At 42.9% G+C, this 26,866-nt stretch overlaps 1 protein-coding gene across 5 annotated transcripts in view; it reads left to right on the forward strand.

Annotated features, from left to right (window-relative positions):
- The window catches only part of BOD1L1 (biorientation of chromosomes in cell division 1 like 1), a 131,224-nt gene extending 111,495 nt beyond the window's left edge, over positions 1-19,729 (forward strand). For all 5 annotated transcript variants that reach the window (XR_015729235.1, XM_034408861.3, XM_034408862.3 and 2 more), the window contains 6 exons: positions 3,396-3,444; positions 4,299-4,327; positions 4,459-4,543; positions 4,973-5,144; positions 15,175-15,318; positions 18,528-19,729. Coding sequence is in view for 4 of the 5 variants with exons in the window: in XM_034408861.3 (XP_034264752.3) it covers positions 3,396-3,444; positions 4,299-4,327; positions 4,459-4,543; positions 4,973-5,144; positions 15,175-15,318; positions 18,528-18,636 (588 nt within the window). In the remaining variant the exon portion in view is untranslated. The remainder of the gene's footprint in view (positions 1-3,395; positions 3,445-4,298; positions 4,328-4,458; positions 4,544-4,972; positions 5,145-15,174; positions 15,319-18,527) is intronic.
- Positions 19,730-26,866: the final 7,137 nt, after the last annotated feature.

Genomic DNA, 26,866 nt, shown 5'->3' on the forward strand with positions numbered 1-26,866 from the left:
GGTGGGTGGGGCAAGCTTTGCAGCACGGTGCTGCAATGAGGAATGGGAAAGGGAGTGGCCGCCACAAGGGGAGGAGGAGGAGCAGGCAGAAGAAAGATGGAAAATGGCCTCCTCCTTCCCTCGCAGCAGCCACTCCATTTCTCCATAGCAGGGCAGGTCCCAGGATCCACTTTGACAGCAGGGGGGTTTGGGAGATAGTCAATCACCATTCGTGGCGTGGCTGCCAACCAATTACTGTGCCACCTCTCAGGAGGGCAGCGCCAACTGCCAATGCAGCTGCAGGTAAGGCGCAATCCCGTCCACCAGACCAGCCGAGCGGTGCCAAAAACAGCAGTCAAAACTTCCAGGAGCTGCAGGGATCCACACGAGCACTTTGCAGTCAATCCTTCTGCTTGAAGTTTTGACTGTTGGGCAGGACCTCTCCCGACAGAAGCTTCTTCCCCACTTCCCTTCCAGAGCAAATTGCCTTTGCAGAATCAAGCCCTGGAAGGTTGTGGGAAGGGAGTGTTTAGAAGCAAAGCAAGCCTCTCCCTGTAACAAGAATTGCAGGCAACGCTGTTTGTAAGGAATCAATGAGACTTTCTCAGAATGGCAGGAGCTGCAGTTCCCATCACCTTCAGGAAGCCTAGGCAATGGAAATCTTAAGCCAGGCCTCTCGCAGCTGAAGCAATCCTGCTCGCCCAGGATCAGGTTGGCCATCACAGGAGGCTCATCCCACGTGCGGTGGATCTGGAGGACAGGGAGGGGTCACGCCTCCCATGACGGCCAACCTGACCCTGGGTGAGACTGATTGGTTCAGCTGCAAGGAGCCTGGCCTAAGGTTTCCATCGCCCAGGCTTCCTGAAGGTGATGGGAACTGCAGCCCACTGCAGCTGAAGCCTTTAGCTGAGCCACAAAGTTGAACACACCAGTAAAGCAGTGGTATCCCACAAGCGAGGAAGCATTATGAGCTTTGAGGTAGTGAGTGTCTGTATTTCCACGGCTCATGCACAGAATTCATGCCGTGTCTTCCCATTGGTGTTCAAGGAGGCTAATTGTGGTAAATACAAGTCATTTCTTTGAAAAATAAAGGAACGGATTACAATATTGATGATGAATGTAAATGAAAAGGCAGTTTCCAAAGCCTTCCTCCCCCACCAAGTGAAATCTGAGTCACCTCCCAGAGTGGGACGTCTCAGGATACCCAGCCTTCTTTCCTGCTCTTCCGCAGAGGAAGAAAAAGCTGGCAAAGCCTGCAGAGCAGTGCAGGCCACCTCCAGAGGCTGCTTCAGGGTGAGGGTGAGAGAGAGAGAAGCTGATGGTTGAGGCTCCAGCCAGTCCCCACCCCCACCCACCAGATTCCCTGATCCAGGGCAGGGATAGAAAAGAGCAGCCTCTGCTTGCCTCCGTCCCTGGTTCTCTTCACATTCAAGCCACCTCGCAGACCTTCAGGGCCTAACCCTTTTGGTATATCATTTTTTTATACTTAAAATGGTCATTAGGGCAGAGAACCGGTTTTTAAATTATTTCAGGGTGTCAAACTCAATTTCATTGAGGGCCGCATCAGAGTTGTGTTTGACCTGGGGGGTATGGCGAGGGTGGGCATAGCCACCTTTACATCACAGAAGTCAGCACCTGTGGTGCCCGAGCGCTCTGCCAGAGAAAATGGGCTCCCAAACTCTGTTTTTTGCTGGGACGGCTTCCTGCAACCCTCTGCCAGCAAAAATGGAACTCAGTTTTCACTGGCAGAGGCACTGTGGGCCGCTCCTTCACTGTTTCCAGGGCGTCCCTCGGGCCATATCTAAGCACCCCATGGGCTAGATCCGACCTGCAGGCTTTGAGTTTGACACCCCTGAATTATTTGAATCCCACCACTGGATTATCCCTATTGCAATAGCACTTAGACTTCACAGTGCTTTACAGTCCTCTCTAAGCGGTTTACAGAGTCAGCATATTGCCCCCAACAATCTGGATTTTACTGACTTTGGAAGGATGGAAGGCTGAGTCAACCTTGAGCTGCTCAGAATCGAACTCCTGGAGTGAGCAGTGAGTTAATCCTGCAGTACTGCATTCTAACTGTGCCACCATGGCTATGCAGTGTAATTTGCCAGCTTCCTGCCACTTAATCTTTGTCTCTACGCTTTACTGTACTGCATTTTGTTTCATATACAGGTAATGCTCAAGTTACGACAGTTCATGTAGCAACCATTCGATGTTACGACATAACACCCTCCCAAGTATTTACAACAATTTACAACATAGTCCCGAAGTTATGAATGTTACAGTAGTCGTTCACACTCATGAACGATTGCAGAGGCACTGCAACATTCACCCTGCCTATTCCCCCCATCCCGGGCTGGGTCTCCACAGTCACTGGGCCTGTGGAGATTCACTTACCTTGCAGCGATCTAGCGAGCTGTCAGTTCCTTTGCCTATTTCAGTGCATTCGCGGAGAACAGAGGCCTAAAGTAGTGCGAGATCACGGCACCAAGAAGCTTCCCATCTTGGCGCAAAAAGAGTTTGCAAGCCGATGGGAGGCTAGAAAGCAACATGATTTTGCTGGCCTAATGTATCATCAGCTTGCAAATGCTTTTTGCACCAAGACTGTAAGCAAGCAAAGAAACCGTGGCAGAGAGGCTGGAGAGGAGACAGCTTGCTAGATCTTCACCAGGTAAGTGACCTGGCATGGCAGGATGGGGGAGAGCAATTGTGGGGAACCCAGGGGAGGGAGCTTGAGGTATCTCAGTGGTTTGGGTGAGGCCCTGAGTGGTCTGAAGCAAGTAGTCTGTTCCATCACTAGAACCCTGCCCACCCATGGCCTTCCCCACCCTGAGATACCTCATTTGAACTTGTGCACATTCAATTAGTGAATGCGTGGGCAAAAGCAGGGAGTGATCACGTTCATTTTATGTGATTCACTGCAATGAATCCTTGAGTTACAAATGTAATGGGCAGGCTCCATTACATTCGTAACTTGAGTATTACCTATATGAAACTATCAAAAATGTCAACATTGATTGTAGCTTTTAAGATTCTGACCAATGAGCTGTTCTGTTTATATTTTACAGTATATTCTAAAATGTAAGCTATGACAAAAACATATTTAAAAGTGTATGTGTGTGTATTTATGATACTGATAAACTCACTATAAGATCATGATCAACTATGGATAGATGTTTCTTTGAAAAACCCAGCTTTATTCATGGGTTCAGTTGTAAAAAGTATTGCATATTATATTACTTTAGGTCTACACTAATTGTAGTAGATGGGCTACTTTTCAGTGTTTAAATAACCTCTGAGAGGACAGGATATCATGAATTTGTTTAAATATAAAGAAAAGTTTGAAAGAGCATTTGAATGCATTTAATATGCATTATTTTTCTACTGAGAATACTGCTGTTTTTGTTCTTAATTAGGTACTGCAGTCTTCAGGCACTAGCAGTAGACCAGTGATAATACCAGAAGGTAATGATTCAAACATCTGTTCTTAACATGAAAAATAGATGGGATGAAATGCAACAGGCTTTCTTTCTTTCTTTTAAATAAAGACTTGCTACTCCATCAATTTGGCTGTCATATTTACAAAGTTTTCTTGTCCAGAGATCCAGGGTAGTTGTAACGTGTATGCAGTCCCATTCTCAAACTTGGTAAAATCATTTGGCCTAATAAATTGATATCTGTCAGCAGGGCACAGCTAGGGAACCTAATGGCATAGCTTTCTTCCATACTACCCCAGGGATCTCACAGTTTGGCCTAATTAATTGATTCGATTTCTGAACTAGCAGAATGTATAACTCCTAGTACTGTATAGTAGTAAATAGAAGAGTGCAGAATTCAATAATAAAATAATTAAAACTTTGAACTTCCATAAAATCAAAAAGACCCAATAAAAGATTAGTGAAATATAATTGACTCCCACCTACCCCCCTTTCCTGGAACGCACATTTCCAAGAGGACAGCCTTCCCACCCCTGTCCAGCCATATGTCAGGTTAGCTTGTTTTATCTTGTTATGGAGGGAGCTTTACCAGCAGTGGCACCAGCATTTAATCTTTTCATTTGATAACTGGCTCTTAAAGTTAACGTCCAGCCTCATAGAATTATATACAATTCTAATTTTCAAGGAGAATTAAGTCATTCCATTTTACTATTGTCTATCATCCCTGCCACAGTATACATTTGCATTTAGTGCATTGTAGTAAATTTAGGAGGAACAGTATGCAAGGAAAGACATTTTTAGTTAAATGACTAAGTAACATTTTTTGGCTAATTTTAACATCTTGATAAAAGTATATTCTTAATTATTTTTTTCTTTTTACAGCCAATGATTTTTTGAACAATAGAAGCAATGTAAGTTGAAGAATTTTTAATTCGTTCTGTTTTCCAATCCAAGTCTAAAATATCTTTACAGGATTATAAGACCTTTTGGTTGTAGTGGAACTGGATTGTTGTTTTGTTTTGTTTTTACATCCAATTGTTAGGAAACTGAAAAAGAGAAGAGCAACGTGGTTATGCGGTTAAGAGGAAGAAAATCGAAACAGGCTTGTCTTTCATCAGAAGAAACAGGTAGACAGAGAACCTCCTCTCCTTCTCTTAACTTTTTATTTTGTTTAAGTTGTCTGTTAACTTGTAAAGGGATCAGCTTTATTCCCTGGGGAAAAAATCATTGGGCTGAAGCTAAAGTAAATATTATAGAAATATGTGCAAATCTCTGTAATTTTATGTCAGGATTAGTACAGCCCAGCTGCTTGGGTTCCGGTTGAGTTCCCTCTGAATTTTGTCTGTGAAAGAAAAAAGTAAACTATCACAAATGTGTTTAAAGAGATTTAAACAAATATGAATTAAAACATAAAGGGATGGAAAATTATATTTTCCATTTACAAGTTCCTGTAAGAGTATTCTATATGGAATACTCTTTCTTTAAAAAAAAATTTTTTAAATCTATCTTTTTCTGAAACTTGAGTGGATCTTTGATACTGTCATTAAAATTTGCAGGAACAAACACATCTGAGTCATCTAAAAAACGTCAGAAGGTCATATCGGTCTCTGAAGAAAGCGTTAAGGGCCAGGATGAAATCAAGGAGAAAGGAAACAATGGTGAAACAGATGGAGATGAGATGCATTCAGGAGCCACAACTAGGTCAGCGTCAAGATTAGAAGCAGAAAGGTAATGCCAGCTGTGACAAGACTTGGCAAATGATTCACTGGGACTCTCCAGTAGTGCATGGAGGGATGTTATGAAAATTGAGTAAAAAGACACTTAAGGCTGTCTTTTTCTGCAGTCACTGCTGTATTTGTCTCAAATCCAGTGAATTTCCCAACTGATAATGAAGGATTTCTGGCTACTGTTACCATATGAATAAGGGTATACTTATTAAAGTTAAAATGGCAATCACAACTAAGTGATTGAAGTAGTTGAAGCATCAGTCTTTTTTATATATGTCACATATATAAAAAAGCACAGCTGTGGTCTCCCATCTTTCTTAAAAATCTGAATTTCATCGGAACTGAAGATACTAATTATACCCCTGAATATTACACTTCCTCTCTATTATCAATATTCTGAAGTCTTGACTCCACCAAAATCTTGGCTCCACAATCAGCCTGGAAATCGGATAGGAAGCGATACAGAAGAACTTTTGCAATCAAGAAAACCTATTGATGCATAACTAGGTGCATTGTCCATGAAAGAACCTTAAGATTCCCGACCAACTTAACTGACAACTTTGTCATCCAAAAAATAGAGGGCTTGCTATTCTAGTCCTAATTCTTATTTAACAGTGAAAAAATAATAGAGGGAGTTGAAGTTGCCAAAACTTTGGTTCGCATCATCACAAAATCACTAGAACTGTAAAGCCTACAAACTTGAAATTTGCCACATATGTTCCTCTTGGCTTCTAGGTGCTCACTAAGAAAGGATTTTTCGAAATGACCATCAGAGCATTAGTGTTTCCTATATTATTAACACGCTCGGATGCTAAGGTGTTCTACCCCCCTTCCCCACTTGAAAAGAAATCTGTTCCAAATGCAAAACACAAGCAAAGGAGAGGGGTTTCAGTTTCAGTTTTACTTTCACAGTAGGTAGCAGCTTTACTACACAACAGTTGAGCTAATGCTCCTTCCTGTCTCCTTCTTGCTCACATAGCAAATACCGTTTCACTTTCCAAACAGCCTTCTGATGCTAAAGAGTTCTACTCCTCCTCCCGGCCAGAAAAGAAATCTGTTCTAAATGCAAAACACAAGCAGAGGAGAGAAGTTTCAGTTTTACTTTCACAACAGCAAACGGGATAGGATAGGGGAGGCTTCTATGAGGCAAGGCTGAGGGAGAGAAGGGAATAGGATAGGGGAGGCTTCTGTGGGGCAAGGCTGAGGGAGAGAAGGGGAGAGGAGAGGCCTATCGTAACTACTCATTAATTTTCAAGCTGTGTCAATTTATCAAGCCCAATCACATAGTTTTGTAGCGGAGCATGGGTATTCAGCTAGTTCAATATAATGCAACACAAATAATAGAACATAAGCAAACCAGTGTCTTAGACTTTAAAAGAGCTGATTTTAACAAACTTAATGTCAGGATTCCAAGTAACACCCCCAACGAAAGAAGACTCCGAGGCTAAAATTTCCTCAAAGTTACATTTTATTAGAGATATTGGCACATCTGGGAAAACCTGAATCTTTATTTTATTTTTTATTTTATTTTATTTCCAATTTATATACCGCCCTTCTCCCTGAGGACTCAGGGCGGTGTACAGCCAGAATTAAGAACATGAAATACAAATATTAAAAAAACAATTAATATATATATAAATTTGGCCCAAAAATTAAAAATCATAAACCAATTAAAACATTTAAAAATTTCTTCTTAAGCCAGCCCGGCTTTCTGGAAAAAATGGGTTTTAAGGGCACGGCGGAAGGCACTGAGGTCTTGGATTCTCCTTATCTCTGGGGGCAACTGATTCCAGAGGGTAGGTGCCCCCACAGAGAAGGCCCTCCCCCTGGGGGTCACCAGCCTACATTGTTTGGCTGATGGCACCCTGAGGCGGCCCTCTCAGGGTGCAACTGGCCACAACTGGCGAATCAGGCGAACCTGACAAAAGGTCCACCTGGTTACAGCCGTCAGATGTTCCTCCAAGGACAGCTGCATATCCAGAAGGACTCCCAGATTGCGAGCCCTCTCTGTGGGGGCCAATGACTCGCCCCCAATAGTCAGTGATGGAGTCAACTGACTATATCGGGATGCCGGGAGCCACAGCCACTCAGTCTTGGAAGGGTTGAGCTTGAGCCTGTTCCTCCCCATCCAGACCCGTACAGCCTCCAGGCACTGGGACATCACTTCAAGGGCATCGTTGGGGTGGCCTGGGGTGGAGATGTACAGCTGGGTGTCATCAGCGTACTGGTGGTATCTCACCCCAAAGCCACGGATGATCTCACCCAGCGGCTTCACATAAATGTTGAACAGAAGGGGCGAGAGGACCGATCCCTGCGGCACTCCACAAATGAGAGGCCTCGAGGTCGACCTCTGCCCCCCTGCCAACACAAACTGCGACCGGTCGGAGAGAAAGGAGGAGAACCACCGCAACACGGTGCCTCCCACCCCCAACTCTTCCAGCCGGTGCAGCATGATACCATGGTCGATGGTATCAAAAGCCGCTGAGAGGTCTAACAGGACCAGAACAGAGGAACAACCCCTGTCCCGAGCCCTCCAGAGATCATCAACCAACGCGACCAATGCCGTTTCTGTGCTGTGCCCAGACCTGAAACCAGACTGGAACGGATCTAGATAAGATGTTTCCTCCAGGAATTGCGGAAACTGTCGTGCGACCACACTCTCAACAACCTTCGCCATAAAGCGAAGGTTGGAGACAGGACGATAGTTGGCCAATATTGCCGGATCCAGGGACGGCTTCTTGAGGAGAGGCCTCACCACCGCCTCTTTCAAGGCGGTGGGGAAGTAACCCTCACTCAACGAAGCGTTGATAACACCCTGGAGCCAGCCTCGTGTAACCTCCCGGGAAGCCAGTACCAACCAGGAGGGACACGGGTCCAGTAAACATGTGGCCGCACTAAGTCTCCCCAAAATCCTGTCCACATCATCAGGAGTCACAGCATCAAACTCCTCCCAGATAACATTCTCAAGACTATTCCTCGTCACCCTGCCCTGATCTACCCAGTCAGAGTCCAAATCCCCCCGGATCTGGGCGATTTTGTCATACAGGTATTGTCCGAAATCCTCCGCCCTGCCTTCTAAGGGATCCTCCCGCACTCCCGGATGGAGCAGGGCGCGGGTCACCCTAAACAGGGCGGCCGGACGATTCCCTGATGACGCAATAGAGGCGGAAAAGTAGTTAGACTTTGCCGTCTCTATCGCCACTAGGTATGTCTTAATATGCGACCTTACCAGTGTTCGATCAGATTCAGCGAGACTGGCCCTCCAACCGCTCTCCAGGCGTCTTTTCCGGCGCTTCATTTCCCTCAGCTCCTCAGTAAACCAAGGAGCCGCACGGGATCGGCATCGGGTCAGAGGCCGCAAAGGCACAACTCGGTCCAAGGCCCCACCAGCCGCCCGATCCCAGGCGGCTACCAGGTCCTCGGCCGAGTCATGTGCTAGATCCTCAGGAAATGGCCCAAGCTCCGTCTGGAACCTATCAGGATCCATCAGGCGCCTGGGGCGGATCCATCTAATTGGATCCGCCTCCCTGAGGCGAGGGGTAGCGGTTCGAAGATCCAGGCGAAGGAGTGAGTGGTCAGTCCATGACAAGGGTTCCATGTCTATATCCCCTATAACAAGACCACTCAACCACTGGCCAGAGACAAAAATCAAGTCCAGAGTGTGACCTCCCCTGTGAGTAGGGCCATGAACTAACTGGGTCAGGTCCATGGCCGTCATGGAAGCCATGAACTCCCGAGCCACCTCAGACGTTTCACCAACGGATGGCAAGTTGAAATCACCCATGACTAAAAGCCTGGGTGTGTCTACTGCCACCGTGGCTATCACGTCGAGTAGCTCAGGTAGGGCTGTTGCCACGCGGCAGGGAGCCAGGTACGGAAGCAAGAAGCCCATCTGAACCCCACGCCCCCACCTCACAAGGAGGGACTCACATCCGGCTATCTGAGGCACAGTTGTCTCCCTCAGACCCAGATCATCATTAATAATAACCGCCACCCCCCCGCCCCTCCCCTGGGCCCTCGGCTGATGGAATGCTCTGAAGCCTGGTGGGCACATTTCAACCAGAGGGACACCGCCCTCCGGGCCCAACCAGGTCTCCGTAATACCCGCCAGGTCCGCTCCTCCCTCTTGTATAAGATCGTGAATGAGGGGGGCCTTGTTTACCACGGACCTGGCGTTGCATAGCATCAACCGAAGGCCCAGATCCTGAGTATCTAAGCCACCTAGTATCCAAGCGGAGCCTTGGGGACCGGGGCAAGCAATTGCTCTCAGACAGCAAGTGCGAGCCCCCAGCACATGATATGGTCCCCTGCTCCTGCCATATCTGCCCCATATTTGAAAGCTTCCAGGTTTTCCCTACCCAAAAGAAAGTCTAAGTTCCTTCCCCTGCACCCACATGTCCATCACATGGTGCAATCAATGCACTGTCCCAACTGGAGATGCCTTCCAGTCACGCCACTCCAGGTGCAGGCAGAATGTCCTTGACTCCCAGAGAAAAAAATGTTATTATGACTAGATACCTCTACAACTCCATACCATCCCCCCTCCCAGTTTCCCACAGCACTAAGTGTGGCAGCCCTGAAGATCCAAAGAAAAAGATGGCCTCCAGGGCTGACACTTAAATAGAGCTTGGGAAGGATTCCATGGATGAAAATCTTAAAGGGGAAAACAACTCAAGAAGCTTGGAAAACTGAAAAATATTAATATAAAAGCCAGTCCAATTCAATACCGCTGAAAAAGAATAACAAGAAATCCAAGAAGAAACCAGCGTGGTTATAAAAAGAACTCTGATAAACTGAAAGACAAAAAGGATAAATACAAAAAATGGAAAGAGGAACACATAGCTAAAGTTCAGAATGAAGTAAGACTTGCAATAAATGTCAGAAATTATTTTTAAAAAAGTTTCAACATATAAAAAACAAGAAAAAAAGTCAAGGAAACAATCGGTCCACTAACGAGAAGCGAGGCAAGGAAGAAACAGGCAGTAGAGAGAAAACAGAGCTGCTTAATTCATTCTTTGCACCTGACTTCATGCAAAAAGATAATACAGCCTAACCTACCAAAACCATAATCGTAAAAAACAGATTAGGAATACCAATTAAAATAAGCAAGAAAATGAGGTAATGAGTTCAGATTACTAGTACCTGATTCATTTATATCCCAGATTTCTGAAGGAACTGGTAGATTTCAGAACTATTGAACCATATCTTTCAAAGATCCTGGAGCTCCAGGGAACTACCAGAAGACTAGAAAAGAGCAGATGGTGGTTCCCATCTTCAAAAAGGGAGAAAAAACAGTCCAGGAAACTACAGGCCAATAAATTTGACATCAATACCTGGGAAGATCCTGGAAAAGATAAGCAACAGATCTGGGAACATCTAGTAGCAAGCAAAGTTATAATCAAAAACCAACATGGGTTTGTCAAAAACAGATCATTCCAAACCAATCTTATTTCACTCTTTGACAAAGTGACTAAATCAATGGACCAGCAAAATACAGTGGACATAGTATACTTGGATTTAGTAAGGCATTTGACTATTAGACTATGACCTACTTTTTTGGTAAAATAAAGAAATGTGGGATAGACAGCATCATCACCAGATGGATTTGTAACAAACCGCACTCAACATGTAGTCCTTAATGGAACTACATCTACACGGAGGGAAGTAAGCAATGGGGTACCCCAAGGTTCTATTTTAGGCCCAGTACTCTTCAACATCTTCATAAGCTATTTCAATGAGGGAATAGAAGGGGAACTCATCAAATTTGCAAACAACACTAAACTGGCAAGAATAGCCAACACCCCAGAAGATAGGCTCAAGAATCAGATAGATCTCGACAGACTTGAACACTGGGCCCTATCTAACAAAATGAAATTCAAAGTAGAGGAAAGTAAGGTTTTATACTTAATGCAAGAAAAATAAAGGTACAGATTAGGTGAAACCTGGCTCAATTGCAGTATCTGATCCTAGTGGACAGTCACTTAAATATGAGCCACCAATGTGCAGCAACAGGCAAAAATGCCAATGCAGTCTTAGGTTGCATTAACAGAGATAGAATCAAGATCACATGAAGTATTAGTACTTTATGAAGTCTTAGTAACACTACACTTAGAATATTACATCCAGTTTTGGTCACCATATTATAAAAAAGATGTTGAGACTCTGGAAATAGTGCAGAAAAGAGCAACAAAGATGATTAGGGGGCTGGAGGCTAAAACATGAATAAGAGTTGCAGGAATTGGGTATGTCTAGTCTAGTGAAAAGAAGGACTGGGGTGACATGATAGCAGTGTTCCAATATTTGGGGGGCACCCACAAAGAAGAGGGAGTCAATCTATTCTTCAAAGCACCAGAAGGCAAGACAGGGAACAATGGATAGAAACTAATCAAGGAGAGAAGCAACCTAGAACTAAGGAGCAATTTTCTAACAGTGAGAACAATTAATCAGTGGAACGGCTTGCCTTCAGAAGTTATGGGTACTCTATCACTGGAGACTTTTTTAAAAAAAATGATTTATTTATGGTTTTTTCTTTAACATATATGAGTACTTAGTGAACAGTACATTGTCTGGGTCAATTTAGCTTATACAGAGTACTAATAATAATACTGTTTAGGTATATATAATAATAATTTTTCAACTTCTAAGATTTACATATACATTGTAGTTATAATGTATTATATTTTGTAACAGTATACATATTAATGTTTTCCCCATTTCTACTTTCTACCTCTTTTTTCTAACCCCTAATACAACAATTCTCACATTAAAAAGTATGTATCTATCATCTCTTACCCTTTATTATTTAAGGATACATGGTAGTAGTCTTTCAATTTCTAACATTTACATATACATAAGTTATAGTAACTTATACCATGTGACAGTATGCATAACATTTTCCCAATTTCTAATTTCTAGCTTTCTTTTCTAATCTTTAGTAAGATAAATCCCATATTAAGAGGTATTCTGCATCTATCCATCATCTCTTGCCCTTTTTAGTATTTCAACTCTTACTGACATTTTGGTCAATCTCCCATGCTCCTCCCTTGGGATCTTGTATCCCTCTATATCATTCTTGTTTAGTCTAAATATTTCCTCTGCTTCCACATCTGCCTCTTGTTGTCTACTCTCTAATTCTAATTCTTTACTCCTTCTGAATTTTCCTCTGTTGTCTGCATTTTTTGTTCATTTTTCATTATCATTTGCTGGAGATTTCCTGATCTCACATCTGTGTCGTGCATCAGTGCATCTCCCTATGGTTCCTTGTCATACCTTCATGGATATCTTGAAGCATTAATAGTATTTTTGTTTGGAATGTATTTATTCTTCCTTGTTGTAACATTTTGCTTTATTTTAGTGGGCTAAAAGTTACTCAGCAATCCATCCAGGTCCCAATGTCCCAAGTGTCCAAAAACATTAAAAAGCCAATATTAGAAGAATTTGCTCAGTCCCTGAACTGTTCCTCAAAATCCACAGTATTTGTAGTCCTCAAAGTCTGCCATTTTGCTCCCTCTAAATTATTCAAATTTGTAGGTCTTGTTTAGTTTTTCTTCTTTCGCCTCATAAAATATTCCATCAAATGGAATATTTGGTAGCCTTGGTAGTACAGTGGTCTAAAGCAACCTGTTATTAAGACCAACTGCCTGCAATTACTGCAGGTTCGAATCTCGCCAGGCTCAAGGTTGACTCAGCCTTCCATCCTTTCTAAGGTAGGTAAATTGAGGACCCAGTTGTGGGGGCAATAAGCTGACTTTGTATAAATATACAAAAGGATGAAGGCTATTGCTTAGCACATTGTAAGCCGCCCTGAGTCTCCGGAGAAGGGCGGCATATAAATCAAATTTTTAAAAAAATAGTATTTGTAATCCAGAATGGACCATTTCCCCATGTCTCATTAATTCACAAAATCAGGTATTCGGTTTCAAGGGCAATTCCTTTTATTTATAATCCACACTTCTTTGAGAAATTTCTTTTTTTATATATATATTTGTTTTTTTGTCTTTTTTTTTTTTTGAGAAATTTCAAAAGGCTCACCAGTTACTCCCAAGCCACCAGAAAACAAGTAGATAGAAAAGAAAAAACAAAAAGACGGCCTTCCAGCTGTTGTTTGCCTTTCACTTTGTTTCTCGTCTTATCAATCCTGACTTTCCTTTCTTTTTTATCAGTCCTAACTTCTTTTTTTCAAGGTCCTTTCCAGCCATATATAGTGTCTTCTTTGGCCAGTAAATGGCATTCCAACTCTTAAGTTCCAGTACCAAAACAAGGCAGAAGCTCTAATAGCTGATTGTCAAAGTTCAACAAAAGAAGAAAAAAACACATTTTTCTATATATAATTTCTTCCAGCAGTCAAACAATATTTCCAACAAATTAAAATCACTTTTCACAGCACCACAAATTTGAGTTCAGTCTTTCTATATTTTGAAACTTCATATTCTTCCATTAAAATTTCATTTCTCTTTTGGTTCTATAATTTGTCTCTGTGTATTAATTTCCTGCTTTCTGTGCTTTGGAGTCTTTAAAAAATTCTTTTATCTAGGGTGAGTCTCTAATAAAGAAGTTGAAAATCGTCTCACCCAGTTCCAATCCTCTGTTCACACACCACTCCAGCTCATTTCTCCATCGGTCAGGAGGATGCCTCGGATCTCCCATGATTGACAAGGAATCCCTCCTTTCTTTGTCACCCCTCCAGGGTGACTGGCCCTTTAGGGCCTCCTATCGGAGAAGAATCGGCCAGGATTTGTGGAGCCCTGCTATGTCCAACCGTCTCTCCGCAACGCCAATCCAGAAGTCTCTTTACTGGAGGCTTTTAAAAAGAGATTGGATAGCCACTTCTCTGGAATGGTATAGAGCTGTGATGGCGAACCTATGGCATGTGTGCCCAAATTGGCACGCAGAGCCGTGTCAGCTGGCAAGCACAGCGTCGCACATTCCTCTTCCGGGTTTCTGGCACGCATGCACATGCAATGATCAGCTGGCCTCTTTGCGTGCGGCAGTGACGGAAACAGGAAAAGGTGGTCTTCCATTTTCCTGCATGAGCATGTGTGCCAGCCAGCTATTTGTCACGTGCGCATGCGCACCAGAAACCCGGAAGATTAAACTGTAAGTTCATTTCCAGCCGCGCGCATGCGTCCTGGGCAGCTCCTCTTCTGGGTTGCAGCCCAGACGAGCACACACACGCTCCCTTTTCGGCACTCAGTGCCGAAAAGGTTGGCCATCACTGGTATAGAGTTTCCTGCTTGAGCAGGAGATTGGACTACAAGGTCTCCAAAGTCCCTTCCAACTCTGTTACTCTGTTACTCTATGATTGCAATAGCTGCTTCTGTTAAAACAAGATGTAACAACGGACTTGTTCTTCAGGGGATTTTTATGTCTTAATTTTTTTTGCTAGAGTTTCTTAGAACAGGACAATATGTAGCCATATCCCTTCATGTATTTACAGAAGGAGGCTCACCAACAGCCACTGTGAGGCACCCTTGCTTGATGGCCATTTTTGAAATGAAACCACCAGTTCTGCTTTTCTGTCATATTATATTGATGGATCTGGTGTTTTAGAAATTTAATTGACACTCCATTGAATCTCCTCAGTATCCTTCATCTACATGTAAAATAAGAGAGATTCGTTTATTTCTTAATGGTCTATAAAATGACTACAGAAAACCACCAAGGTAGTTATTATTTTGTTTTACATCTAAGAGACATAGAAGTGATCCACACACACACCTATATTTTTCTCACTTTAAAATGTCAATCCCCTCTCTCTCTCTCTCTGTCTCTCTCTGTCTCTCTCTGTCTCTCTGTCTCTCTCTGTCTCTCTCTCTCTCTCTCTCTCTCTCTCTCTCTCTTTCTCTCTCTCTCTCTCTCTCTCTCTCTCTCTTTCTCTCTCTCTCATATTGAACTAAGATGTTTTTAAATAAGAGTGTGAGAACATTATAGACTCTCCCAAACTAGAAATTTTTCGGATTATCCTTTTAATTGATCATTTTACCTGGACCTAGAAAAGCCCCTTTTTCAGTATTTGTACTTATTTTTTTCAGGAAGCAGCCAAACAAGCCAACAACCCGGGCCTCATCAAAAAGCCAGAATCCATCCTCAGCTCTTCCTACAAATCGTCAGAAATTAGCAAAGAAGAAGCAGTCATCTGCCACTGCAAAAGTGAACAAAAGTCCTCACTTGGCCCAGTAAGTGGAAAGAAAAATATCTTGAGATTCTTCTCCTTCCTTTTGTCTGATCATTATTACCCAAAATGATGCCATAGTATTGGTGGAATAACTACAGGACATGAGTCCTGTCATGGTTCCGAGTAATACTCCCAATCAATTCAACACTTGAAGCCTTGGCTTCCTCAGAAATCCTGTTTATTGGTACAACATATCGGCACAGTCAAATGTGAAACTCTGAATAATTCCTATGGTTTCAGTACAATTAAAAAATAGATACTGGCCACTCCCCTTGTATCACAAATCACATTACCCAACCACATCAGCCAACCAAGCAGACTTCTCAGCACTCCCTCCTGCCATTGCTAGGGCACGTTGCAGTGGTGGGTTTCAAAAATCTTTACTACCGGTTCTGTGGGTATGGCTTGGTGGGTGTGGAATGGGAAGGGTACTGTAAAATCTCCATTCCCTCCCCAATCCAGGGGAAGGTTACTGCAAAATCCCCATTTCCTCCCGATCAGTGGGACTCGGGAGGCAGAGAATAGATGGGGGCAGGGCCAGTCAGAATTTTTACTACCGGTTCTCCGAACTACTCAAAATTTCCACCAGCGGTTCTGCAGAACTGGTCAGAATCTCCTGAAACCCACCTCTGGCATGTTGATCCGGTGTTGGTTCTCAGGAACCTTATCTTTGTTATGCCTGACAAAATGGAGGGAAACATTCTACATTCCATAAATCCCCCTTCCCCCCACCCCCCATAAGTATGACAACTAAGAAATGAAGCAAGAAAATATGACTTCAGCTAGAGTTGTTTCAAGAGTTGACAGTTTATTTCTGTTATGCTCTAGAAGCATCTGGCTGTCCATTACTAAATATCAGATATGATCTTGCAGGGGCTTCTCTGTTACTGTGCTTAAAAGATAGCTTCCAGCATTTACCAAAATTTTGAGGATAACTTATCGTTTATCTTGTTCATTTTTTTTCATTCATGTAAAATATGAGCTTCTACTTTGCTTCAGTACAGTTTATTTACTTTTGTAATACCCTAGTTCAAAACGCAAAAACCACAGCATCTGTATTTCTCTGGAGCAGCCTTAAGGGATAGAAACACTTGTTGACAAGCAAATGGCAGTCCAGAACTCATTTTAAGATGAAGGTGTTATTGATCACAGGAAAAGCCAGACACCCAAAGCAAGTTTGGAAGATTGAGCATGGAAGATAGTTCCTCATGCTAGCCAAAAACAAAGGAAAAATCCATAGGAACAGGAAATAAGCTATATAAGACAAGTATCTCATGGCTCAGCCAGGTATCAAATTGTCATGTGTATGACTCTGTAGTGCTCAGGATCCGAAAAGATCTTGACAGACTTGAACAATGGGCCCCGTCCAACAAAATGAAATTTAATGTGGAGAAAAGCAAGGTTTTACACTTAGGCAGGAAAAACCAAAGGTACAAGTACGGATCAGGCAAAAGCTGGTTCAAAAACAGTAACTGTGAGAGGGACCTTGGAGTTCTAGTGGATGATCACTTAAAGATGAGCCAGTAATGTGTAGCAGAAGCCAAGATAGCTAATACAATCCTTGGTTGTATAAACAGACGCATGTGAAGTATTAGTACCGCTTTATAAAACCATAAGGCAAGAATACTGGAATACTGCACCAGTTTTTGTCACCACATTATAAAAAGGATGTTGAAACTTTGGAAAAAATGCAGAGAAGAGTAACTAAGATGATTAAAGGCCTGGAGACTAAATCATATGAAGAAGGGTTGCAGGAATTGAGTATGGCTAGTCTAGAGAAAAGAAAGACTACGGGTGACAGTATTCCAGTATTTCTGGGGTTGCCACAAAGAAGAGGAGGTCTACTTATTTTCGAAAGCACCAGAAGGCCAGACAAGCAGGGATGGGTTCTAAATTTTTTTACTACCGGTTCTGTGGGCATGGCTTATTTTGTGGGCATGGCTTGATGGTCATGTGACAATTCTTTAGGATTTAGCAGAGGTACTGGTCTACCAGGTTTTTAACTGCTTGCAGAGCTGTACCGGTCTACCCATTTATTTTTGCAGGCACTGGTCTACTCATGTATTTTTGCAGGCACCGGTCTACTCATTTGTTTTTGGAGGCACCGGTCTACCACCAAACTGCCTTTTACCACTGATCAGCAGTAGGATGGCCCTTTGAAGCCCCGCAGCAAGAGTTTAAACAGTTTTTTTCCTTATAGCCCATTAGCTGGGACTCAGGAGGCAGCAATAGATTGGGGATGGGGCCAAATAAAAGGTAAGAATAATGTGGGGGGCAGGGGGGCAGAACCGGTTCAGTGACGGCATATTGTCACCACTATCGGCTCGGAGGAACTGTGCCGAACCGGGAGGAACCCACCACTGAAGACAAGAAACAATGGATGGAAGCTAATCAAGAAAGAAGCAACCTGGAAATAAAAAGAAACTTCCTAACAGTGAGGACAATTAACCAGTGGAGCAGCTTGCCCTCAGAAGTTGTGGGTGCTTCATCACTGGAGGTTTTTAAGAAGAGATTGAGCAGAGGGTTGGACTAGAAGACCTCCAAGGTCCCTTCCAGCTCTATTCTGATTGTTTGAATCTAAATGTAATTGTAATAATTGGGCTAAAGAGGAAGGGTGCCCGGGATATGCCATCTCCAGAGTCTTTTATAATTGAGGCAATTCATAAATACAATAGGTCAGTAAGAAAGTGTAACCATAACAATATGCCATATCATTTTATTTAGTTGAAAAATGGAAACTGGAGCATTTAAACAAAACCCTCATTGAAGAATTCAGTTTTTTATAGGATTCAGAGATCAAGGAGGTCTGATGGGAAGAGTAGAGGGAGGCATCCAGATGTTTGGGATCTGTCAGTGGAAAGCCCCGGAGTTCCTCATCCATGTCTTGACTATGAATTGCATAGGTTGCAGTGGTGCAAATGAGAAAATGGCAAGATAGCCAGGGACAAAAAATGGCAGCAGACACTTTTCCAAAGGTGCTCTTGATGATGAGGAACAGCCAAACAATCCTTATCAGGCAGCCGAAAAGAGGCAGAGTGGAAGAGCAACTTAGCACTAAATTCTCTTGCTTCCCAATTTAACCAGGATCCCAACAATGGCATTGTTAGGGACTGTCTCTCCCAAAGCAAGTTATGGGCCTAGTTTGATCAAAATCACTGGATTCTATGCTTACTAAAAATAATTACCTTTTTGTTTGTTTTGATATTTCAGATCAAAATTTCAACCCACCAAGCGCAGAAGGGAAGCAAGTCCCCCAGTGTCACGTAAGAAGGATCGCCAGAGGGCTGATGAGACTGACATGAAAATGTCAAAGCGATAGTTGGAACCCATGTCAGTGGGGATTCAGGGTGGGAGGGAACGTTCTCTGCTCTGTAACGCTTGGATGGGTTGCATGTGTGTATTTCCAAGATGTAACATAATACACATGTAATATTTTAAACAGCTTTATAAACTATTTGTTTATGAAGATGATATGAATTAGAGAAGGTTTCTTTGTGTCCAGGAGGAATTTGCTGATGCTTCCAATCCACTCTTCACTAGTGGCTTCTTAACACCTTTTTGTATATAAAACATTTATTTAAAAAAAGATTGTATTTTACTGTGTATGAACATAATGGGAACACTTTATTGAACTGCAACACCTGGTATTATATCATATTGTTTTAACTGGATTAGTAAATGTTGTGCTGCCATGCTTAGCGCTGGGTAGGACTAGGAGACGGAAGTGCGAAGCTAATTGGGCTCAGAACATTCTCATATTCGGTACAAGTAGATAGGCATAAGGAGAGCCTTGTTACTTCCTTTGTTGTGTTTGTAACTTTCTCTATGCTAAGATTTAAGAGTGACATTTACAGTGTTGAGTTCAATGTGCTCTTTCCTTTGGAAATGTATTCTCTACTTGTAAACTTTCTCCCAGTGTCCTAGCTGGAACATTGCACAAGAAGAGTTTTTGACTGAAGAGCACATCACCTTTCTATGGAGCTCTTAATTGTTCTTCTCCCAGGGCTTTTGTTTCTCCATAGAAAAATGGAAAACAAAAGGACTGAAAAGATTGGCAACATGCCTACTTTATCCACTAGTATTAAAGAAGCGCGTAGAATCTGGCTAGTTGTCCAAACTTTTAGTAGACTTGCATTTTACTCTCTCAAAAACAAATCTTCAATTTGAGTTCCATGTAAAGCTTTTTTATTGTTAATCGCACTTGTCTCTTGCAAAGATGTAAGTTGCCAAATATTATGAGATTATTTTAAAATGTTCATATTCATCTTTTATAACTAAAATCAATATTGATTTTTAATTTTTTGTTGTAGTTATTGTTTGGAGATCTTTTGTTGTACTGTGGATATTTCTGTCAAATATTCTAGTTTGTTTCTTATTGAATTTTTATATATAAATTACAAAATGTTTCCAAACTAGAGTCTCAGTATTTGAATTGCTAGATTTTTTCATGTATTTCTAGTCTATACTCAAAGATTGTCATCCCAAACATTTCTGAATTTTATTGATATTTATCCAAGTTAAGCACAAGCTGAAATATCTGGTGCTCTGAGCCCAGCAATTTAATGGTGCTTTGTTTTGGATTGGGCTCATGAAATAGAAGTTACAGCATGGGATCAATCATGTTCATAGGGAGGTCGGTAGGATACAACCAAAGTCGAAATAGTGGCCACGACTGCACAGTCAAAACTTTGCCTTATTTTTATGTGCAAAGTTTCAATCATATTGTGGCTGCCATTTTGATCTTTTTGATTTATTCTGTGGATGCCCCTGCATTTCAGATAAAAGTTCTTTATCTTTTTCTATTTTTAATTAGGACAGATTAAAACTGTTTTCAGTTTAATGAAACACTATGGATATTTTTTATCTTTAATTCCAACATATTGGGTAGAGAAAGACTCAAAGATTTCAATTGACCTTCATAGTTATTGTCTTGCATGGTGTGAAGGCAGGAAAGATTGCAAGTCTTCATAGCTTTAAAAATGCATTCTTCCTCCCTCCTCCAAATTGTGAAGTCCTGCTTCCTGGTGAAAACGCTTAGGTCACAAGTTCTGTTGCAGGAATGGTGGGGGAAGGGAGCAGCCAGAGGCCTTGCCCCCTCCCCCTTTTTGCACAGAAAAGCCTTCCCCAAAAAGTTGTCGCCTTCTTTTACATAGAAAGTTCATTATCTAATATTCATTAGCTTTGGCTATCATAGTTCAATCAAGTTAATCTCTTCCTTATTACAGCCATTAGCTATCAAATATGGGCATCTCCTCTTTGGCTCTTTGACTCAATTGCATAATCCCAAGGATTTTGGCCAACACCCATCTGGCATCAGATGGCCACATCTCTAGCCCAATGAAGTAAAGTAACAGAGGACAGATTCTCCCACCACAGGTTAGCTTTAACAGATTGTATCTTCTATTAAGAAGAATTTCTTCCAGCTAGAAATCTAGCTTAGGAACAAATTGACTGGATTTTATTGGAGAGTTCTTTCAGGTTGTTTTTGGCTTCTTAGACTAGTCTTCAACTTTGGGGTTTCCAAAGTGGTCTTCTGTTTAAATATCTACCAGTCCTGCTCAGCTTAGCTTTTTTCAAAGTCACTAAGATGCAACCATTTGTTATGACATAAAGAGATGCAACACTTATAGATTAAGTGACTTCCTTGTAACAGTAATTGTCCCAACTAGAGGGGAAATTATCTTGGATTTAAGTTTGATCTTTAGTTTCTCAGCTGAGATAAAAGTAGGATTTTATAAGCATTTTAGCAAGGAGTTCTCAAGAGCTTCAATCAAGGCACACAGTCTGAAAGCCACCAAAAACTCAGGTCTGGGAAAAAAGCAGAAGTTCCTCCAGATGCTATTGAAGCCATCTTTGTCATGAGCGATTGCACGGGACTATAAATTCCAAAATCCTCATCCTGATATGTATCCTTCCTATCAAAGTGAAGTATCCAGAAGAGTCCATGAAAAGCAATGGAAAATGAATTGTATCACTGATAGTACCCCTGATAGTATTGCAAGTACTGTTAACATCGCAGGAAAAATAGATTCCTATATACCCAGTTAAAATAAAGGTAAAGGTTCCCCTCGCACATATGTGCTAGTCATTCCCGACTCTAGGGGGCAGTGCTAATCTCCGTTTCAAAGCCGAAGAGCCAGCGCTGTCCGAAGACATCTTTGTGGTCATGTGGCCAGCATGACTAAACACCAAAGGCACACGGAATGCTGTTACCTTCCTACCAAAGGTGGTCCCTATTTTTCTACTTGCATTTTTTACCTGCTTTCGAACTGCTAGGTTGGCAGAAGCTGGGACAAGTAACGGGAGTTCACCCCGTTACACGGCACTAGGGATTCGAACCGCTGAACTGCCGACCTTTCAATCGACAAGCTCAGCATCTTAGCCACTGAGTCACCGCGTGCCTTTCCAGTTAAAATACAACAAATAAAAATAGTGCTTTCTTTATTAGCTATTTTAACAGCAATTGCTGAATCTGTCCCACAGGATCAGATCCCAGTGACTCTGAGCAATATTTTTAATCACTTTTTACACGTGTGTAATACCAGCAAACTCATGGTACATACTAAGTGTATTACATGGAATGCAGGCAGCTAAAAGTGGAAAGTTTGATTTAGTTATGTTAGGTTTTTTGATGCAGCTCAAAATCTGATAAATCCAATGAAACGCTGAACTCGAGGCAACTGTTAATCAGTTTTATTTTGATCAAAGCAAGACTCGGCGCCCTTGATCTCCCTCCTCTTGAACAGCAAGGCAAGGAGAGAAAAACAGGCGTGCAAAAAAACTTTTTCCTTATTATAGTTGCTTGCATAGGGTGTCATTGCTATAGAAACATAATTTCATATCCACGGTTTTATGCAAAGCTCATTATTTTCTCAGCACTCTGAAAGAATGGAGAAAGAAAGAAAAGGAATACACATTTTCCAGGGTTATGATTTTAATCTTCACATTAGATACTTGCAGCAGACAAGAATTCACATTTTGAATTTACAGCAAGTTACTTACTTAAGCTTGGCAATTAGCCTGGAGGCTTTCTGTCCTCAGTTGGTATATTAGGTTGCAATGAGGCTTCAGCTCAGCAAGGAATATCAAGTTGAGTTTGTTTGTTTGTTTGTTTGTTTGTTTGTTTGTTTGTTTGTTTATTAAATTTATATACCGCCCTACTCCCGAAAGACTCAGGGCGGTGAACAGCCAAAAGATAAAAAAAGACATAGTACAAACGTTAAAAAACCATTTAAAAATACATTAAATACTTTGGCCCAAAACAAATTTAAAACACCCCAATTTATAAAACAAATTTAAAAGCAATTAAAAGGGAGGTTAGGCCAGGCCAGCCTGCTGGAATAAGAATGTTTTGAGGGCACGGCGGAAAGTGCGCAAATCCGGGATCCTCCGTATCTCTGGGGGGAGTTCGTTCCAGATGGCAGGTGCCCCCACAGAGAAGGCTCTCCCCCTGGGGGCCGCCAGTTGACATTGTTTGACCGACGGCACCCTAAGAAGACCCTCTCTGGGAGCGTACTGGTCGGTGAGAGGCTACTGGTGGTAGAAGGTGGTCTCGTAAGTACCCCGGTCCTAAGCCATGAAGTGCTCTAAAGGTGGTAACCAAAACCTTGAAGCGCACCCGGAAGACCACCAGGAGCCAGTGCAGCTCGCGCAGGAGGGGAGTCACATGGGAGCGCCACGTCGCTCCCGTAACCACCCGCGCAGCCGCATTCTGGACCAGCTGGAGCCTCCGGGTGCTCCTCAAGGGGAGCCCCATGTAGAAAGCATTGCAGTAGTCCAGGCGGGAAGTGACGAGGGCATGAGTGACTGTACGTAACGAGTCCCAATCCAGAAAGGGACGCAACTGGCGGATCAGGCGAACCTGATAAAAAGTCCTCCCGGCCACAGCCATCAAATGCTCTTCTAAAGACAGCCGTGAGTCCAGGAGGACACCAAGTTGCGAGTCCTCTCCGTGGGGGCCAATGACTTGCCCCCAATAGTCAGTGATGGCACCAATTGACTATATCGGGAAGTCGGAAACTACAGCCATTCGGTCTTGGATGGGTTGAGCCTGAGTCTGTTTCTCCCCATCCAGATCCGTACAGCCTCCAGGCACCGGGACATCACTTCAAGGGCATCATTGGGGTGATCCGGGGTGGAGATGTACAGCTGAATATCATCAGTGTACTGATGGTACTTCATCCCGAAACTACGGATGATCTCACCCAGCGGCTTCACATAAATGTTGAACAGAAGGGGTGAGAGGACCGACCCCTGTGGCACCCCACATACAAGGGGCCTCGGGTTCGACCTCTGCCTCCCTGTCAACACAGACTACGACCGGTCGGAGAGAAAGGAGGAGAACCACCGCAACACGGTGCCCCCCACCCCTAACTCTTCCAACTGGTGCAGCATGATACCATATATTAGTTAGGTACACTCTGTACATGCTCTAATCCTTGCAGTTATTTCTTTACTTTGTGCATGACCAATTTCTTTATCCTTGGTGCCAACCTATTTTTAATAGTGCTGATTTAATTTTTTTTACAAGTTAGATGTGGGAGAACAAACCATTCAAATAAGAATTTATACATTCAGATATCTTCAGTTTAACAAGAAGTGGTATATCCAAACACCAAGATTACATATGAATAAGGAATCATACAGTGATGTCATGATCCAAGTCTTGCCCTGATGAACTTGTGTTCCATTTCCTGGTACAGTCTATAAGTATTTCATCAAGATTTTCACCCACCTTCCCACTGAAAACTCTCATACTCTTGAGGGTAAGCAACAAAAACCAGCAACAGAAACTTTGAAATGAAGGACAGACCTGTGAAATTCTTGGCTGAAGGTTGGAGGTCAGAATTGGATTGTGATGTTTTTATCTGTATCTATCAGCCTTTCAAGCAGGGGTGAAATGTAAAATTGGTTACTACCAGTTCTGTGGGTGTGGCTTGGTGGGGGTGGGATAATGTGACTGGGTGGGCGTGGCCAACTTTTTTTTTTTTTTAACTTTTCAAAGCATTTTTTCTAATGCTTTGAAAAGCCTCTGCCGATCAGGCAACTTAGCTGGGATCGTCAGAGACTTTTCAAAGCATTTTTTTTTACCATCTCTTGGGCCAAGAGGTTGCAGAGAAAAATGCTTTGAAAAGCCTCTCTGATGATCAGGCAACTTAGCTGGGATCGTCAGAGACTTTTCAAAGCATTTTTTTTACCACCTCTTCGGCCATGAGGTTGCAGAAAAAAATGCTTTGAAAAGCCTCTGACAATCCCAGCTAAGCCGCGCAATCATCAGAGGCTTTTTTTTTTACTTTGAAAAGCATTTTTTTGTCGGAAGAGGTTGTAGAAAAAATGCTTTTAAAAGTAAGGGGGGGAAGCCTCTGATGATCGTACGGCTCAGCTGGGCATGGGGCGGGGGGGGCACAGGGAATTTTGCTACTGGTTCTCCGACCCACCCACTGCCATCACTACCAGATTGGGCAATCTGGTCCGAACCGGGAGCATTACACCCCTGCTTTCAAGGTAGACCAGTCAGGAAACAGCCACCACAATAACAACTGGAACTTAATTGTCAAGTAGAATAATGGGATTTTAAAAGTCTGCCAGAATTTCCCTTTGTCCCCTCTTATACCAATGTAGAAACAATATATGAATTTGAAACACCTTCTGTATAATGGAAAGCATTAGCAAGCAAGTAGGATAAGAAGCTGATGGAATATGGCCAAGCTTGAAAGGCCCCAAGTAACTGGGTGTGGGAGATTGTGTGAACTGGTTCAAATTCCCAATTAATTGAGATACAGTCGGGTGAAATGCTTTCGGTTCAGACCGGTTCGCCCAAACTAGTAGTAATAAAAGCTACTGGTTCGGGCAAACGGGTAGTTTAAAAATGCTACCGGTTCAGATGAACCTATATTTCTGACAATCAGCTGTGTCACGCGATTTATATTTGCTAGAAAGCAGGAAATCCTGCTTTCTAGCAAATCTAAATTGTGTGGCACAGCTGTTCCCCCTCCCCCCCGCTGTTCTACTTACCTTAGAAAATCCTTTTTCAGCACTGCGCAGTAGTGCCTGCAATGCGCAGGTGCACAAAGTGTGCATTTGGCATGCACCGCACATGCATGCGCGCAGCAAACCGGTAGCAGACTTTGGAGCATTTCACCCCTGGATACAGCATATCACAGAAGTGAGTACACCCCCTCACATTTTGTAAATATTTAAGTATATCTTTTCATGTGACCAACACTGAAGAAATGACACTTGGCTACAATGTAAACTAGTAAGTATACAGATTGTATAACTATAAATGTGCTGTCCCCTCAAAACGCACCACACAGCTGTTAATGTCTAAACTGGTGGCAACAAAAGTGACTACACCCCTAAGTGTTAATGTCCAAATGGGGCCCATGACACCCTTCCTGGTGTCATGTGACTCATTAGTGGTACAAGGTCTCAGGTGTAAAGGGAGAGCAGGTCTTTTAAATTTGGTGTTATCGCTCTCTTATACTGGTCACTGGAAGTTCCACATGGCACCTCATGGCAATGAACTCTCTGTGGATCTGAAAAAACAAATTGTTGCTTTACATAAAGATGGCCTAGGCTATAAGAAGATTGCCAAGACCTTGAAACAGCTGCAGCACAGTGGCCAAGTCCATACAGCGGTTTAACAGGACAGGTTCCACTCAAAACAGGTCCTTGCCATGGTCAACCAAAGAAGTTGAGTGCCCATGCTCAGTGTCATATCCAGAGTTCGGCTTTGGGAAACAGATGTATGAGTGCTGCCAGCATTGCTGCAGAGGTTGAAGGGGTGGGGTCAGCCTGTCAGTGCTCAGACCATACGCCGCACACTGCATCAAATTGGTCTGCAGGGCTGTCATCCCAGAAGGAAACCTCTTCTAAAGATGATGCACAAAAAAGCCCGAAAACAGTTTGCTGCAGACAAGCAGACTAAGGACATGAATTTCTGGAATCGTCCTGTGGTCTGGTGAGACCAAGATAAACTTATTTGGTTCAGATGGTGTCAAGCATGTATGGCCGCAACCAGGTGAGTACAAAGACAAGTATGTCTTGCCTACAGTCAAGCATGATGATGGAATGTCATGGTCTGGGGCTGCATGAGTGCTGCCGCCACTGGAGAGCTACAGTTCATTGAGGGAACCATGAATGCCAACATGTACTGTGACATACTGAAGCAGAGCATGATCCCCCTCCCTTCGGAGACTGGGCCGCAGGGCAGTATTCCAACATGATAACTCACCTCCAAAATGACCACTGCCTTGCTAAAGAAGCTGTCTCCAGCTCTATTGAGCATCTGTGGGGCATCCTGAAATGGAAGGTGGAGGTGCTCAAGGTCTCTAACATCTACCAGCTGCGTGACGTCGTCATGGAGAAGTGGAAGAGTACTCCAATGGCAACCTGTGAAGCTCTGGTGAACTCTATGCCCAAGAGGGTTACGGCAGTGCTGGAAAATAATGGTGGCCACACAAAATATTGACACTTTGGGCCCCATTTGGACATTATCACTTAGGGGCGTACTCACTTTTGTTGCCACCAGTTTAGACATCAATGGC

This window comes from Pantherophis guttatus, chromosome 8 (assembly GCF_059756535.1).
Source record: "Pantherophis guttatus breed Tessera chromosome 8, ASM5975653v1, whole genome shotgun sequence".
Lineage (NCBI taxonomy): Eukaryota > Metazoa > Chordata > Lepidosauria > Squamata > Colubridae > Pantherophis > Pantherophis guttatus.